Source organism: Carcharhinus amblyrhynchos, chromosome 19 (genome assembly GCF_965287045.1).
Source record: "Carcharhinus amblyrhynchos chromosome 19, sCarAmb.v2.hapA, whole genome shotgun sequence".
Taxonomy (NCBI): domain Eukaryota; kingdom Metazoa; phylum Chordata; class Chondrichthyes; order Carcharhiniformes; family Carcharhinidae; genus Carcharhinus; species Carcharhinus amblyrhynchos.
In genome coordinates, this window is record NC_137342.1 from 26165406 (window position 1) to 26183265 (window position 17860).

Genomic DNA, 17860 nt, shown 5'->3' on the forward strand with positions numbered 1-17860 from the left:
GAGCTTTCTCCACCCTAGCTATGACTGTAACATTACATTCTGCACCCCCTCCTTTCCTTCTCCCTTATGTACTGTATGATGGTATGCTTTGTCTGTGTAGTGCGCAAGAAACAATACTTTTCACTACATCCCAATATATGTGACAATAATAAATCAGTCAAAAATCAAATGTTTGAATTTTTGATTCTTCATGTTGGCTAGTGATAGTCAATGACAATGCATTATTGTTAAATGTACAATTAGTTTATCATAAGCTTTGATCCTGTTTCAGGAATGCACAGAAATACAATTAAATCTATGAAATATGTTGCAACTTATGATATTAAAATAATTTATAAAACTTCCTTCATATACTAAATTTAATAATGTGAGCATAAATAAATAGGGGAGGTTAGTGATTTGTAAATACCAATTTTAATTTGTGCCGCAGCCTAAAGCCTACTCCCTGTTCTGAAATTTGTCACTGAAAATGGGCAATGAGGAATAGCACAACAATGGTCATTTACAATAACAACAACAGGAAGCCAGGGATGACATCCCATTCCGACATTTACATGTCTTTAGATTGGTAATCAGATCAAGAACAGTTTAGTGATGATTCGGAGACAGGGGGTGGAATTTTCCCTGGGAATCATAACAGGTGGAGGCAGACCATGCAATGGTCTGTTGACCTCAGGCAGATTTTTCCGGTCTTGGGATGAACACAGCTGGAAAATCCCACCCAGGGACTTTGAGAAGCTGATAAGGGAGCGGAATTTTCAAAAGAGGAAGGACATCATATGCTGGGACCAAAAGCAGGTTTCTAACAACCCTTATCCCGCACACCATTTGCCGACTTCAGGACCTGAGTGACAATTTACTGTCAGTTTGAAGTTTATTTATTTGTGTCACAAGTAAGCTTATATTAAGACTATAATGAAGTTACTGTGAAAATCCCAGTCACCACACTCTGGTGCCTGTTCGCAGCTCTGAAGGAGAATTTAGCCAATCTACTTAACTGGCACATCTTATGGACTGCGGGAGGAAACTGGAGCACCCGGAGGCAATCCACGCAGACATGGGGAGAATATGCAGACCCCGAACAGACAGTGACCCAAATCGGGAATTGAACCCGAGTCTCTGACGCTGTGAGGCAGCAGTGCTAACCACTGTGCCACACCCACCAGGGTCAATTATGAGGCCATCTTCTGACAGACTACCTAACTGAGGACATTGCTTCCTTCTGGGTGGTACAATGGCACAATACTTGGGTTCAATTCCAGCCTTGGGTTACTGCCTGTGCGAAGTTTGCACATTCGTCCAGTATCTGCCTAGGTTTCTTCCGGGTGCTCCAGTTTTGTCCCACAGTCCAAAGATGTGCAATTTAGGTGGATTGACCATGCTAAATTGCCCCTTAGTGTCCAAAGATGTGCAGATTAGGTTGAATGGCCATGGTAAACTCTCTCTTAGTGTTGAAAGATGTGTAGGTTAACAGAATTAACGTGGTAAATAAGTGGGGTGACAGGGTCATGCCTGGGTAAGACGCTATGTCAGAGAGTCAATGCAAACTCAATGGGCTGAATGGCCTCCTTCCGCACTGTACAGATTCTATGATTCAATGAAAGCTGCGGTCCAAGCAGAAAACCAGCAGCTAAGCAGCCATGACCGCACTGCCATTAGACGTAGTCACTGTTAAAGCTGCAGAAACAAGATAAGCTTGTTTTAAGTATGCTACTGGGCCAAGTCAGGCAGGTCCCAGTAAATAGAGAGAGAAGCACCTTCTTGAGCATTTGAGTGGCATTAAGCAGGACCCCTTTCCACCACAAGAACCTGCTCAGTGACCATCAAGGATTACCAGGTTGTCTCCCCACCAGATACCAGGCCCCCTGGTGCTAGTAAAATACTAGCTCGAGACAGGAGTTAGCACTTAATATGGCCATCAATTGGCACCAATATGCCGCTCAGGCTTCTGCTGCAGCTAAGATGTCTCAAGGGGGAAGATGAGAGATTCCCTCCCAATGCTTTCCACAATCATTTTAATCAATCTCCTTGCCTACCAGCCAATCTCCAGAGGACTGGTAAATCCAGCTGAAGAATTAACCACAAGATGATAAAGGTATTTTGACATTGAAGCAATTGATTCTATCAATTTATGACCTTGCTGTTGAGTAATTAATAGCATGGATTGTTAAAAAGGTAAAACCTCCAATCCAAAAGAATCATGTACTTGAACACGGAGTACATTAATATCATATATATTAAAACAGATTTTCCTAACGCTTGCTAAATCATTTCACTAGTTTTGAGTGCTGTAGGCTAGCTCAACATTGGCTGAACAACATTGACACCATTCATAGAAACATAGAATTATAGAAACCCCACAGTGCAGAAGGCGGCCATTCGGCCCATCGAGTCTGCACCAATAACAATCCCACCTAGGCCTTATCACTGTAACTCCACGTGTTTACCCTGCTAATCCCTCTAACCTAAACATCCTGGGACACTAAGAAGCAATTTAGCATGTCAAATACACCTAACCAGCACATTCTTGGACTGTGAGAGGAAACCGGAGCACCTGGAGGAGACACGGGGAGAATGTGTAGACTCTACAGACTGTGACCCAAGCAGGGAATCAAACCCAGGTTGCTGGAGCTATGAGGCAGCAGCGCTAACCACTGTGCCACTATGCCGCCCATTAAATCATTCATTAATTGTTAATAAATCTAAATTTAACAAGATAGTGGGTTTGTTTTCTATTTTAACCCCATTTCATGTTGTAGGAAATATCCTATAGGATACTTCCATGCACTCACAACAGGATTCCTAATGGCTAAAATGGGACTTATGCTGAAAAATAGCATTGCAATTTTAACAACAGCTATCAGCTTTATGATCAGACAGCAGTGAGTATTTTGGTGGAAGCAACTTTGACAGTGTAGTAAAGCGAGATTCCTTACCGCTCTGAAAGCTTCTCGGAATTCCCCACCTGGGAGAATGCCCAGCTGCTCAAACAGGTAAGCTGAGATCTTCAGGAACACCATTAAACACAATGCTTGCTTCACTCCTAACTACAAGAGGCAAACAAAAAATGCACAACGGTTTGAGTGCTGAGAAACACATTTTAGTTACCTTGGAAAAGGATTGTCTCCAGCCTAGAGTCAGATCCCACAAAAGGAAAAGAGAAGGAGATGGAAGAGAGAGACAAAGGGCTGGATTTTGGATTTGGGAGCTGGAAATAGGAATCGACACTGCTTCCAGCTCCAGAACACATTACCAGGGGCAAACAGTCACCGATCCAGAATGGCATCTCTTACTTGACATGAAGCCATGAGTCCAAGTAAAAATAACAGGAAGGTTCTTGAAGCTGGAAAGAGTATCAGAGACCTTCCAGCCTCAGACAGTCATGAGTCATCAGTCATAACTCCATTGAGTGGCAGAGCGAGCTTAATGTGTCGAATGTCCTAATTCTGCTGCTATAGCATATGGTCTTACAAGCACGGGGCTTGCAAATAACCGGGAGTGCGCTTCAACATAAGGCTCTTCTAGTCACTTAGAAAATAGAAAAGCAGCCAGGTCACCACTGTGGGAAGGGAAGCCTTGCCATAGGGGAGCCTTTGACAACAACCAGGGAGGGAGGGAGTTTCTGTCCGCTGCCTGGAGTACTGACCACCCAAGCTGCCTGCAGCCAAATGCCTCCCTCCAGGCAGCTAAGCATTGCGTCAGGAAATGAGGCAAACCAGTCAAGGCCTCTGCTAACTTATTCTTGTCAAGGTTCTTGATTCTGGACCCTGAACTGGCGCAGGCCAAAATGCATCATGTGTTCAAACAAACGACTGCGGTACAGTTCATCGCCCATCCAATGCAATTTTTAGTGACTGAACAGTTGAATAGTGACTGAATGGCAAGGAAAACAAAAAGAAATGAGGTGAAATTGAGTATGTCCAAAGAGAAATGGGAGCAATTGGGTGAAGAGAAGATAAGTGTAAGATTGGGAGCAAAGAAAAACAGAGACAGCAAGAAACAGGAATGAGAAGCAAAGAAAAATAAAGCAAGAATATAGTAACAGCCAATTGGTAGTACAGAACTCAAGTAATACTGAAAAAAAAGACATATTAAAGCTTTTCATCTTGCACTCATCAGTACCCTGTCAGGAAAAAGATACAGAAGTCTGAGGTCATGTACCAACCGACTTAAGAACAGCTTCTTCCCTGCTGCCATCAGACTTTTAAATGGACCTACCCTGCATTAAGTTGATCCTTCTCTACATCCTAGCTATGACTGTACATTACATTCTGCACTCTCTCGTATCCTGCTCTAAGAACAATATACTTTGTCTGTACAGCACGCAAGAAATAATACTTTTCACTGTATACTAATACATGTGACAATAATAAATCAAATCAAATCACATGTCACAAGAATATCATTATAAAGGGAAAACAACAACTTATACTGTGTGCAAAGAGAATGCTGATTGCCAACCAATTCTTGAGAAGTGTCCTTATGAGTGTAAGATGAAAAGATTTGATATGTCTCTCTTTTCAGCAAAGAGTAACTACCTCAATACATTAATATGACTTATAGATATCATTTTGGATTAATACCTTTTCTACATTCTTTAAAGAAGGGATGAAAAACACTTGGGTTGGGAATTTTCTTGGAGTTTCACCAGAAGTGTTGTAAAAATACATTTCGCCCACATAAATGTTGACAAAATTATAGGTGCTGAGCAGGAGCAGATCTAAATAAATTCCCATTCTTAGCTTTTTTTTTATTTTAGGATTGCCCGCATTAGTAGAATGAACTATAGCTCCAGGCTGGTACGATGCCATGTTTAAAGATGCCTTGTTAATGTTTAGGGTCAAAATGACTTCTTCAGAATTAACTTAGTTTGTCCCTGCGTGGCTGCTGCCAGATCTGTTGAGCACATTGGCACAGTGATTAGCACTGCTGCCTCACAATGCCAGTGAACCAGGTTCAATTCTAGCCTTGGGTTACTGTGTGGAGTTTACAATTTCTCCCTGCGCCTGTGTGGGTTTCCTCCATGTGCTCCAATTTTCTCCCATGGTTCAAAGATGTGAAAGTTAGGTGGATTGACCATGCTAAATTGCCTCTTAGTAGCTCAAGATGTGTAAGTTAGGGAGGTTAGGAGGGTTGAATACATTGGCTTACAAGAAAAGGGCCTGAGTCAGACAGCCATTACAAACTTGGTGGGCCGAATGGCCTTTTTCTGCACAGTCGGGATTATATGACTATTTACTGAACTTGCTATTTTTATTTCAGATTTCCTGCATCCGTAGTGTTTTGCTACAATTAAAAATGTTCCATTTGATTTTCATTGCCTATGCTTGGTATTGAAACCTAGAAGCTTCACGCGGATTTTCCAGCAGGAAGTTGGTAGAAATTGCCTTAATGATTATAAATATCTGTTTGGGTCATTTCTCTGGAGGTTCAGCTAATCTCTTTCTGAAGCTGTGGCAGGAGCTTGGCTGCATTACGTGGAGGTTCAAGCCCTTAGTCCTTCCCACAATGAGGAATTTTAACTTCTAGTCTGTCATCTTCTAACATTAAAAGTGATGTGGAGATGTCAGCGTTGGACTGGGTACAGTAAGTAGTCTCACAACACCAGGTTAAAGTCAACAGATTTATTTGGTAGCACAAGCTTTGGGAGCACTGCTCCTTCATCACCTGATGAAAGCTCTGAAAGCTCGTGCTACCAAATAAACCTGTTGGACTTTAACTTGGTTTTGTGAGACTACTTACTGAACATTAAAAGTATGGGAGAACAGAACACTGAATATGGATGTAAGCACGCATGCACAGAGCTCTTTCCTTATTGGGTAAGTCCTAGATCCAAGTAGCACAGCCAGCAGTATTACTCAGGTTTTGACAGCTGCCATTCACCGGCTGTAACTACCAGTCTCAGACCAGTGGTGCAATGTAACTGTTTTCAAGTTTCGGTAACAATAAAAGGTCCATGCTGGTTGGCATAAATATGCTGAAAATAATGCAACATTCCCTGCATCACTGACATTTTTGAATTGCTGATGTAGCATTGTTCCAATTATAAGTATACAAAGGGGAGGCAATGGCCTAGTGGTATTGTCGCCAAACTATTAATCCAGAAACTCAGCTAATGTTCTGGGGATCCACATTCGAATCCTGCCATGTCAGATAGTTGATTGTCGGAAAAACTTATCTGATTCACTAATGTTCTTTAGGGAAGGAAATCTGCCAACCTAACCTAATATGGCCTACATGTGACTCCAGAACCACAGCAATGTGGTTGACTCTTAGCTGTCCTCAGGCAGCTAAGGATGGGCATTAAATGCTGACTAGTTAGCGATGCTTATGTCCCATGAATGAATTAAAAAAAACATAATTTGCATTGTCTGCTGTGAAATACAAAGATGAGCAAAAATATCAGAAAACCAGCTGCACCGCCTGAAATTTCTGCACCACATTTAAAGTTTGTCTGGAAGGAAATAACCAATGAAAGAAAACAGGACAGCAGCTCAGAACATCCCGCAACAACATAAAAATAAACAGTAATTAACAATTTGATGAAAATAGCTGCACCTGCTTTATTAGCAGCGGTACTTTATGGAAGTCAAATGCCCTGGCTTCATTTAGTAATGTCTGTTCGTCTAGAGTTAAAAATGATTCTCGACTCTGGCAAAGTTCTAATACCACAGCATCCGGTTGCACTTTCTGGATTATCTAGGAGAAAAAAATATTCATATGTATCAGTTCAACAAGTAATGGCATATTGTGTTAAACAGACCACTCAAAATGAAGATTTGCATTCGTAATTGAATCCTGGTTATATTATGTATAGAATCATAGAATTCCTACAGTGCTGAAGGAGGCCATTCAGCTTATTGAGTCTGCACCAACTCTTCAACAGAGCAACCAGGCCCAATCCAGATCCTACCCCCCATAACCCCATGCACTTACCCCACTAATCCTCCTAAACTACACATCTTGGGAGATTAAGAGGCAATTTGGCATGGTCAATCCACTTAATCTGCACATCTTTGGACTGTGAGTGGAAACCGGAGCACCCAGAGGAAAATCATGCAGACACCCAAGGCTGAAATTGAACCCGGGCCCTAGTGCTGAGAGGCAGTAGTGCTAATCACTGTGCCACTGTGCCGCCCTATTAAGCTAAGTTATTCTTTTCCTTGAAGTTTACAAAGAAATGTTGGGTTGAATACATGCAGAACATTTCAGCAGCATTTCATAAAGACTTATTAATGAGCTTGTCAGAAGTTTAGGTTTTTGTCCGACAGATTCTCTCAGATACAGCAGTGTTGGTTCTTTCTATAAGAGAGCCTGAGACAGTTACGTCCAAATCCCTGCCCATACTGCCCAATACCTAAACATACAAACTACTAATCTAGTGGTGTATTCTATAAATCCCTATGGTCTGAAATAGTGTGTGTCCCTTTTTGCACATTGGCTCCTCCAATATTTTTGAAGGCAGTCTTGAAAAATCAGTTGATAAGAAAAGATCAGGTACAAATTGTTCAGCTGTTTTCTTTCAAAGCAAATCAATGTGTCAGGTCCATTTTGTTGAATCAGTACAATTTGTCTTCACTTAACAATACAAAATAATTAATATGCCACATTGCTCTCTATCAGTGAGCCATCTTATTTGAAATGAATGGAGTAACTATTAGTAATCTTCTTGAATTCTCATTCTGAGCCTGGTCAAAATGTGACCTCATCCCTGTCTTTCTGCAATCTAACCAAATTTGCTGGATCCAATTACTTGTCTTTGTCTCTGTTATTTATCTCATTTGGTATACAGCCAGCAATGTCATGTTGTGCTATTTATTATTTGCTTCCCTGAAATAGGAATGTATACTATTTTATATAACCCATGGTTAAAATCCATCTGTCATTCTAAACTCCATCTGCTTAACTGCTCCAGTTCTCATGGAATGCTAGTAAAGCTATTCTTGCTCATTATCGGAAGACAGGAAGTTTTGTGTTAGGTCAACATGACATAGAAAGAAATCCAAAACTTTATCCTCCTGTCATTTAAAAAAAAGACTTTCTGCTAAACATGAAAGATGGCTGCTACAAGTCACCTGATAACTGGCTTGGCCCTTTGTTCTGGAAGCTTCTGACAGCAATTAAAAGAACACTAGAATTCCTCTCCAGCTTGCAAAACCTTACACTTCATTGTACACACACCTTGTAAAAGCAAAAGCAGAGGAGGTGAAGACAAACTGGTTCCCCAACTTGAACTTGAGAGAGATCAGAACACATTATATGAGAAGAAATGCTAATAGCCGCCTCATCTTTCACCTAAGGTGGAATTTGCAATTCTGGCCAGAGGAACAGAAACTGATTGTTGATTAACCAATAATGGGCCATGTCACATGACTGAAGCCACTGGACTTTTGGACAGTTTTAACATTACTTATTTAGTCTCACAGGCAGTCTGCTGTTTAACATTCAACTGGCAAACACCAGCTTTGGCCTCATGGTCGGCTGTTTAACATCTGAACACCAAGAAACAGAACTCTGGACAATAGCTTGTTCTATGGAGCCAATCTCTGCTGGAAGATTTCTTACCATCTCCTGCTGAACTGACCCTGTCTCTGTGCACCAATTTCAGCTTGCAGTATCAACATCAACTATAAAGCGAACTCTACAGCTCGGGTCCTCAGCCAACTGAGCTCCTTTGTGAAAGAACACCTCATTGGAGTCTGGGTCTGGACCCTGGAAATCATATGAACTAACATTCATTTCGATGGATCTTGTCCTGTTGCTATCAATAGTTGTTCTATCCTCCTCTTACTCTGGGCGAGATCCTGAGACCACATTCACCATCCATGGGAATGATGGCATATGCTCAAAATGCAGAGGGTTTGGAAAAGCATGATTCTCACCACCGAGATCGGGTTTTCAAATTTTGAGCTGCCTCGCCAGTGGAGTGACATGGAGTAGGGTGAGGAAGGGCACAAACCTAATCTAAATGCATCAACATATCATTCGCGAGCACTCACTCTGGATATTGAGACCGCACCAAACATTCAGCTGGTGCCAGTGTGATGTCATGTCGGTGCCATTTACAACAACTCTACATAGACATGAACCTATCACCGTGACATCTGAGGGGAATGTCAAGTCGAGCGCACAGGAGGCTGTCAGACTTTTGAATGGACTTACCTAGCATTAAGTTGATCTTTCTGTACGGCCTAGCTATGACTAATACTATGTTCTGCACTTTCTTGTTTCCTTCTCGATGAACGGTATGTTTTGCCTGTTCAGCATGCAAGAAGCAATACTTTTCGTTGTATGTTCATACATGTAACAATAATAAATCAAATCAAATATTTTAGAAAAAACACAGTAAATAGATTTTTTTTATAATTAATTCATTCAGGAACTATTGACATTAGCCTAATATGGTGTTTGTTCTCTAATAATGATAATGTTGTGATTAGCAAAATAATTTGCAGTTAAAAATTTTTTACATGTAATATTTTTCATGGTTGTGAAAGCTGAAGATAGGAAACACTTAAGAAAGTGTTATGTATATACACATTTCAGGGACTCACCAAGAGTCCTTCAACAGCACCTTCCAAACCCACCCCCTCTACCACCTAGAAGGACAAGGGCAGAAAATGCATGGGGCATCATCATCTCTAAGTTCCTCTCCTCTAAGTCACATGTCATTCTGACTTGAAAATATTTCACCAATCCTTTACTGTCCTTGGGTCAAAATTCTGAAAATCCCTTCCCAACAGCAATGTGGATGTACCTATGACACATAGACTGCAGCGGTTCAAGAAGGCAGCTCACCATCACCTTCTTGTGGGTAATTAGGGATGGCCAATAAATGCTGGCCTAGTCAGCACACATCCCATGAATAAATAAATAAAAGAAATAGAATTTCATTACATGAAAAGAATTTTGTTTGTTGTAGTTCATAACTAGTAGTTATCTTTATATTGTAACTATTGCAGAAAAGCTGTAGAGCAACAGCATACCTGGAAACTCCCCCTCATGTATCAAAGCATGAAAACAGTGATGTTGAACAAAAGTCAATAATGACTCAACAATCGGAGCTCATTTGTTCACAATGCTGCACTATCATTGAAACATGAATTGTATGAGAACATGAATATGATTTCTTTTACTTTTGATTAATGTTTCTTTTAAATTCGCTGCAGATCTTGTCTGCAAATCTTATGTCATGTCATGTTTATTTTACCTCTTGTACATCTTGCATGCTTTGCTTACTGAAGTGAACAGTGCCAACCAGGTAGACTTTGCAACCATCTTCAGTGACGAGTTCCTTTACAATGCTTTTTAGGTTCGGCATCTTCTGTCGCTTTGCAATCTTTCCACCCATAATTCTGTAAACTTCTTCATAAGCTGAAGGTAAATATATGTCAATAACTTAGAATTTCCGAAATAAAGGAGTGCTATATAATGTCTGCTCTTTAACATGGGTGAAGTCAAAAGATTAACTTGATTATCCATTAATATCCTATTATTACTAATCATTCATTACTTGTGAACAAGTTAATAATGCCAAACAGTTGACATTTGCACTAATGTTCTAATCCTCTGTAGCACTGGTACCACACTGTAATGTCTGCAGTGTGAATATATTCTCTGTGATTCTGCTGTGAAATGCAAAATTTAGGAGTGACAAAGCACTTAGATTAGTTAGGACTTTATCTGTGCACGAGTGATCACAAAATGGGATCATCTTTAAAGGGAGCGGTAAGAGGGAGCTTACGAGGCACTATAAAATAAGGATTATAAAAGTGGAATCCTCGTGATGAAAAATATATCAAACAAATGTTTTATTAATTATTTATGAACATGGAGCATAACAACTTGAATCACTGCACAAGCACATCAGGTCACTTGCACATGCCATAGTCGAGATGGAAATAGATATATTTAAATAGATGGAAATAGATGAACAGAACAGTACAGCACAGGAACAGGCCCTTCGGCCCATGATGTTGTGCTGAACACGATGCCAAATTAAACTAATCTATTCTGCCTGCCCGTGGTCCATATCTCTCTATTGTTTGCATATCATGGCACCCCATGAGTTCAGAAGGAGGCCATTCAGCCATCAATTCTGCACCAACCACAATCTGACCCAGGACCTATTCCCTTAACCCCACATACCCTGCTAATCCCCCAACATCAGGGTCAATTTAGCATGGCCAATCAACCTAACCTTCACATCTTTGGATTGTGGGAGGAAACTGGAATACCCAGAGGAAACCCATGCAGACACTGGGAGAATCTACAAACTCCACACAGACAGTGACCTGAGGCCAGAATTGAACCCAGGTCCCTGGCGCTGTGAAGCAGCAGTGCTAACCACTGTGCCACCATGCTGCCCTGCTTTTCAAAAAGCCCCTTAACACTCCTATTCTTTTTGCCTGTACCACCACCCCTAGAAGCACGTTCCAGACACCAACCACTCTCTGTGTAAAAAACTTGCCCTTCATATCTCCTTTGAACATTCCCCTCTCACCTTCAATGCATGCCCCCTAGCATTAGACTAGGAAAAAGATTCTGACTGCCAATCCTATCTGTGCCTCTCATAATTTTATAGATTTCAAGCAGGTCTTCCTTCAGCATCTGCTGCTCCAGAGAAAACAACTCTTGTTTGTCCAGCCTTTGCATACAGCTCAAATCTCCAATCCAGACAGCATCCTGGTAAACCTCTCCTGCACCCTTTCCAAAGCTTCCATATCTTTCCTGTAATACTGTCTCGATGATCTGGCTCTGCTTTTCACTTTTATGTTGTTTGCTTTTCCAAGGTCTATCCTCCTCTACAATAAAAACAGAAAATGCTGGAAAATCCCAGCAGGTCTGACAATATCTGTGGAGAGAGAACAGAGCCAACGTTTCGAGTCAGTATTTTGCTTTTATTATCCTTCCCTGGCTCCCTCTCTCATTCACTCTGAAAGAATGGCTTGCCAAACATTTTTCAGTGAAATGATCTCTCCTTCAATTTGCCAACCACATTTGTGATGATTTTAATTATTGCTAACAAAGAATTAAACTAAAAAGCAAAATGCTGAGGATGGTGGAAATCTGAAATAAAAACAGAAAATGCTGGAAAAGCACAGCAGATCTGGCAGCATCTGTGGAGAGAGAAATAGAGTGAATGCTTTGAGTTGAATATGACTGGAAATCTGGAAATGGAATTAAAGAATTAAAGTGATAATTTTGTTTTTAAATGATCACTGTAATGTTGCATAAAGGGATAGGTAGCAACAAATAGTGGAATTCACAGCCATTCTCCCACAATATGAACTTTCAAAACTGACAAAAGTGACAAAATTAGCTATGAATTAATAGGACTTTCCTATGAGTGATTTTAATGAGTTCCACCATTCATCCAAAGAGCTTACCACAGTTGCACACACATGATATTGTGCTGTTTATGACAGAGAAAACATAATTAAATTTAATCCCATCTTTGGGATTTGTTGAGAATTTATACTATGGCATAGAAATAATTAAGCCTATCTTTCATATATTATAGAATCCTACAGTGCAGAAGGAGGATACTTCGATGAGTACATGGGATTTAATGGGATTGAGGGTTATAGGTAGGCCTGGTAGGTAGGGATATGATCGGCACAACTTGTGGGCCGAAAGGCCTGTTTGTGCTGTAGTATTCTATGTTCTATGAGGCTAGTCGGCCCATTGAGTCTGCACCAACCACAATCCCACATGGTATCTATCCCCATAACCCCATGCATTTACCCTAGCTAGTCCCCCAGACACTAAGGGGCAATTTAGCATGGCCAATCCACCTAACCTGCACATTTTTGGACTGTGGAAAGAAACCGGAACACCCGGAGGAAAGCCGCACAGATACAGGAAGAAAGTGCAAACACAGTGATCAGAGTGGGGAATTGAACCCAGATCCCTAGCACTGTGAGGCAGCACTGCTAACCACTGTGCCACCGTGCCGTTTTCTTTCCTTCTAATGTTTAGGATTAGCTAGACCCATATTCCCACCCAATTCCTTATAGTCCTTCAAATTATTTTCTCTTCAGATATACAATTTCCTTATTAAAACCGTGCCTCCACCAAACACTCATGCAGTGCACTCCAGACCCTAACCATGTACCTTAACTTTGTATCCTGTGGTTCTCAAACCTTCTGCCAAATGAAAATAATTTCTCCCTATGTACTCTGTATTAGCCCCTCATGATTTTGAGAACTGCCACCAAATTTCCTCTCAACTTTCTCATCTTTAAGGAGGACAACCCCAGCCTCTTCAGTCCATCCACGTGACCGATCTGATGTTGTTCATCCCTGGAACCAATCTCATGAATCATTTCTGCACTCACTCTCTCAAGTCTTCACATCCTTCCTGACACATTGTACCCAGGACTGAACACAATGGGCAGGATTCTCAGATCTCATCCACACCTGCCCTGTTGCCAGCAAGAATGGAGAATTTAATGCTCAGCCAAAACTCCATTCTCTGCAGCAGCATTGGAGAATCCAGCTGTGGATTAAGTCAGAGGGTTTTGGCAAATATTTCAAATTGAGATCAAATCTATGCTTTGGAAAGATTCCCCATGACTTTCTTGATTTTCTACATAAAGCACAGGATTAAATATGTCTTTTTAATTGCATTCTGAACCTGCCTTTCCACCTTCAATAATTTGTGCACACATATCCACAAGTCTCCCATTCTTCCATTCCTTTTGGGATTGTATTTTTTATTTCACATTGCTACTCTTCATTCTTCCATTCAAAATGTATCACTTAACATTGCTCTGCATTCATTTTCATCTGCCTGGTGTCCTCCCATTCCACCAGCTTGGTTATGTCTTACTGAAGTTCATTATGATGTTCCTCACTATTCAGAATACTTCCAAGTTTTGTGTCACCTGAAAGTTTTGAAATTATGCCCAGAGTGCAGGTCATGAATGTATATCAAGAAAAGCAGTGATCCTTGTACAAGCCCCTATCGATTTAGTTTGCGAAGGCACAGCTTATACAAAACTTACATAGGTTCCTCCAATCATAATTCAGCACCTGTCCAGTATTCGCCTGTAAAAACAAATACATGTGTATTCATATTAATATTAAACAACTATGCTTACATGTTCATCATCAATGGCCCGAAGATTCATGTAACTTTCTCATCCCAATGCTCAGAGAGCACACATTGGGAGGCCCAAAGTAGAAATATGCAGGCCCACAATTTAAATTTTATTAATTAGTCACAAGTAAGGCTTACATTAAGACTGCACAACACAATTTAAATTTTATTAATTAGTCACAAGTAAGACTTACATTAACATTGCAACGAAGTTACTGTGTAATTCCCCAAGTCGCGACAGTCTGGTGCCTGTTCAGGTCAATGCACCTAATCAGCAGTCTTTTAGAATGTGGGAGGAAACACACGCAGACATGGGGAGAATGTACAAATTCCACACAGACAGTGACCCAAGCCAGAATTGAACCTGGGTCCCTGACGCTATGAAGCAGCAGTGCTAACCACTGTGCTACCATGCCGCCAAAGATGTAAAAGTCTGAGATCACACACTAACCGCCTCAAGAACATCTTCCCTGATGCCATCAGATTTTTGAATGGCTTTTGAAAGCCTTAGATTAAGCTGATCTTTCTCTACACCCTAACTAAGGCTGTAACATTATATTCTGCACCCTCTCCCTTCTTTCTCCCCATATACGCTATCAAAAGTATGACTTGTCTGTATAGCACACAAGAACCAATACTTTTTACAGTATCTCAGTATATGTGCCAATAAAAAATCAAATCAAATATTTATGTTTTTAGTTTATTATTGCTTTATTCCTATTTCTTATTTTATATGATTTAATTCAGATCTCTTTTATATAGATTTTATATGATTTAATTCAGATTCCGTTAATGTCAGTAGACTCTATTTTGTGAATTTAATTTTATCTGATTGAATCTGACTAACTGTTTGGGTTAGTTTTTATATTTGCTCTGATACTGTTGTCCTTTGCTTTAATTATTTAACATTTCCTTTCCCCCTTGGCACCAAATTCCCTTCTTCACTTAGTTCAGTGAGCTGGCTTGTTCAGCAGATTGACCCAACTCTTGCCAAGTCCTGTGCTTAAACCTCCTGTTCTCGGAATTTTGTTTTTAGTCACTTTTATTTAGAAGGAAGTTTTTAGTATTGTCTGTCTTTCATTGCAGTGCAATCACATAATAAATAGTAACTCACAATACCCACAGAGATGGTGGTTTAACATTCAGATCCAGTTAAAATTCTGGGTAATTCTAGGTACTTCCCCGAACAAACCTACTCTGGATTCATAGATCCCTACAGTGCAGAAGGAGGCCATTCAGCCCATTGAGCCTGCACCGACAACACTTAGGCCCTATACCCTTAACCCCATGTATTTACCCTGCTTGTCCTCCAATGTTAAGGGGCAATTTATCATGACCAATCAATCTAACCTGCACATCTTTGGAATTGTGAATTCTGCCCCTAAACTAACCTCTCAGTAACGCTCGGTGTCAGTATCTGAGATTCTGTACGAAGTAAACTGCATAGAAAAAGTCTTATTTTAAATTAATACATTGGAGTAGGACAAGAGAACACCAGTTCAAATTAGCAACAGATAACAAGTGATCTTAAGAAATACATCAGATAGATTGATCAATGCTTGGAATGGATTACCAAATGCAGTGGTGATGGTGAAAAAAAGGGCTGCAGTGAGAGAATTGTAGAGTTTACTGGGATGTACTGTAGGGACATATTTTGTGATCTTGTAAACCAGTTCAATAAATCTGTTAAGTGCAAACTGGCTGTACCTGCATTGATATATTGCCTGCGTAACTGCATTGCTCACAATTTTCATACTAATTTAAAAGTCCTCTGTTTTCTCTGCACAGCTGTTTCCAGGTCACAGACTTCCTGCAGCTAAGAGACTGAGTCGAGCTGTTCAACACTCCATCAACATGAATTTTCTGTTTTCTGCCAGAGGAACATTGGCCCACCAACAACATTTGGTTACTCTTCCCCAGTTTACTTTCCCTTCACTTGTGGAGAAGACTATCTTCTGATTGAGAATGCAAATGAGAAAGCCATAAGGACTCCATTCACGTTATCATAGGATCATTGAATCAACAATGCAAAAGGACGCCATTTGGCCCATCAAGTCCACACCAAAACTTCAACAGGGCACCTTACCCAGGCTCTATCCCCATAACCACTAATCCCCAACAAACATATCCTGGGACATTCAGGGGCAATTTAGCATAACCAATCCACCTTACCTGCACATCTTTGGAATATGGGAAGAAACCGGAGCACCTGCGGGAAACCCACGCTGCCACAGGGAGAACATGCAGACTCCGCACAGACAGTCACCCAAGGTGGGAATTGAACCTGGGTCTCTGGTGCTGTGAGATAGCAGTGCTAACTACCTTGCCACCATGGCAACAAATTTCAATACTCCATTTTGTTTCATTGCTTGCACTGTTTACGGCATTAATTTTAGAATAAAAATATATAAGTAAGTAAACACAAAATGACTGCTCTGTGACAATAAATAGCTTCAGTGATTTAATGGTGAAAGCTTAAGTTGTAGGACACATCCACAGATAGCCTGTAAAACAGAAGGAGGCATATACAAAATATCCTGATACCAAGGCAGAAGAACTCAAAAAAAAGTCAGTAAAACATTCAAAAAAATGCAGATAATGATATGTAAAGAGAGTAATAATGAAGAGATATACCCAAGATGGGGATAATGCAAAACTTAGTGCCTGTCACAGCACATAAATTACAGGGTTTCAAACTTAAGCTCTTACACTTCTATAATTACCCAATTCAATTGTAAAAAGAGTCATTCCGACAAAAATGTAATGAAAGCTCATGTTACTCACCATTGTATACATTTTTGCTCTGAAAAATAACACCACAACGAAGAGCAGCAAGTGTTTCCTGGGTCCTGGACAAAGTGAAACTAAGGAAAGCCCTTTGTAAATGTATTGCTCTCACAGTTCCTGTTATATCTCTTTCACTTTCAGTAGTTTCTCCAGTCTTTCAGTTTCTTTCCGTCTAGTCAGTTATTGATTAGTTTGTTAGTAGGTTTTACAACATGCCGTGTCATAGAATCCCTTCAGTGCAGACGAGGCCATTTGGCCCATCAGGTCTGCACTGACTCTCTGATAGAGTACCTTGTCCAGGCTCTCTCCTCTGTCCTATCTCTGTAACCCACACATTTACTATCTAACCTTCAGGGTCAATTTACCAAGGCCAATTCACCTAACCTGCGCATCCTTGATAAGAGCAAAATACTGTAGATGCTGGAATCTGAAACAAAAACAGGAGATGCTGGAAAGTCTCAGCAGGCCTAACAGCATCTGTGGGGAAAGATTAGAGCCAACATTTCCAGTCTCGATCACCCTCCGTGACTCGAAGTATTGGCTATATTCTTTCCCCACAGATGCTATCAGGCCTGCTGAGATTTTCCAGCACTTTCTGTTTTTGCTGCACATCTTTCGACTGTGGAAGAAAACCGGAGCATCCGGAGAAAGCCCAGAAAACCCACTCAGACAAAGGGAGAATGTGCCGACTCCACAGACAGTTATCCAAGGCCGGAATCAACCTGTTATTTTTGTTTCAGAGTGCCCCGATGGGGGAATCCTAATAGGATATCTATTCAATAAGACTGCTGCCCAGCAAGTATTTGATTATGTTTAGTATAAAAACAATGTGCAATGGCAAACAGCAGCAGCTAAAATTGTTTGAGCTGAATAGCCCAATGGAAATGATGACCTGTTGTATTTATATGTGGTTTCAACTGAAATACTGCATATTTGGCTATTCGCGAAATGAAAACTGCAGCAATGGCT

The 17860-nt window shown here is 40.7% G+C and overlaps 1 protein-coding gene across 1 annotated transcript in view; it reads right to left on the bottom strand.

The window, feature by feature from the left end:
- LOC145355636 (traB domain-containing protein-like) overlaps positions 1-16943 on the bottom strand; it is a 34649-nt gene extending 17706 nt beyond the window's left edge. Inside the window, exons 1-5 of the mRNA XM_080207878.1 lie at positions 16889-16943; positions 14010-14052; positions 10211-10374; positions 6559-6699; positions 2937-3047 (exon numbers count right to left, since the gene is read on the bottom strand). Of these exons, the coding sequence (XP_080064004.1) occupies positions 2937-3047; positions 6559-6699; positions 10211-10374; positions 14010-14052; positions 16889-16900 (471 nt within the window). The 5' untranslated portion in view covers positions 16901-16943. The remainder of the gene's footprint in view (positions 1-2936; positions 3048-6558; positions 6700-10210; positions 10375-14009; positions 14053-16888) is intronic.
- Between the last annotated feature and the right edge of the window lie 917 nt (positions 16944-17860).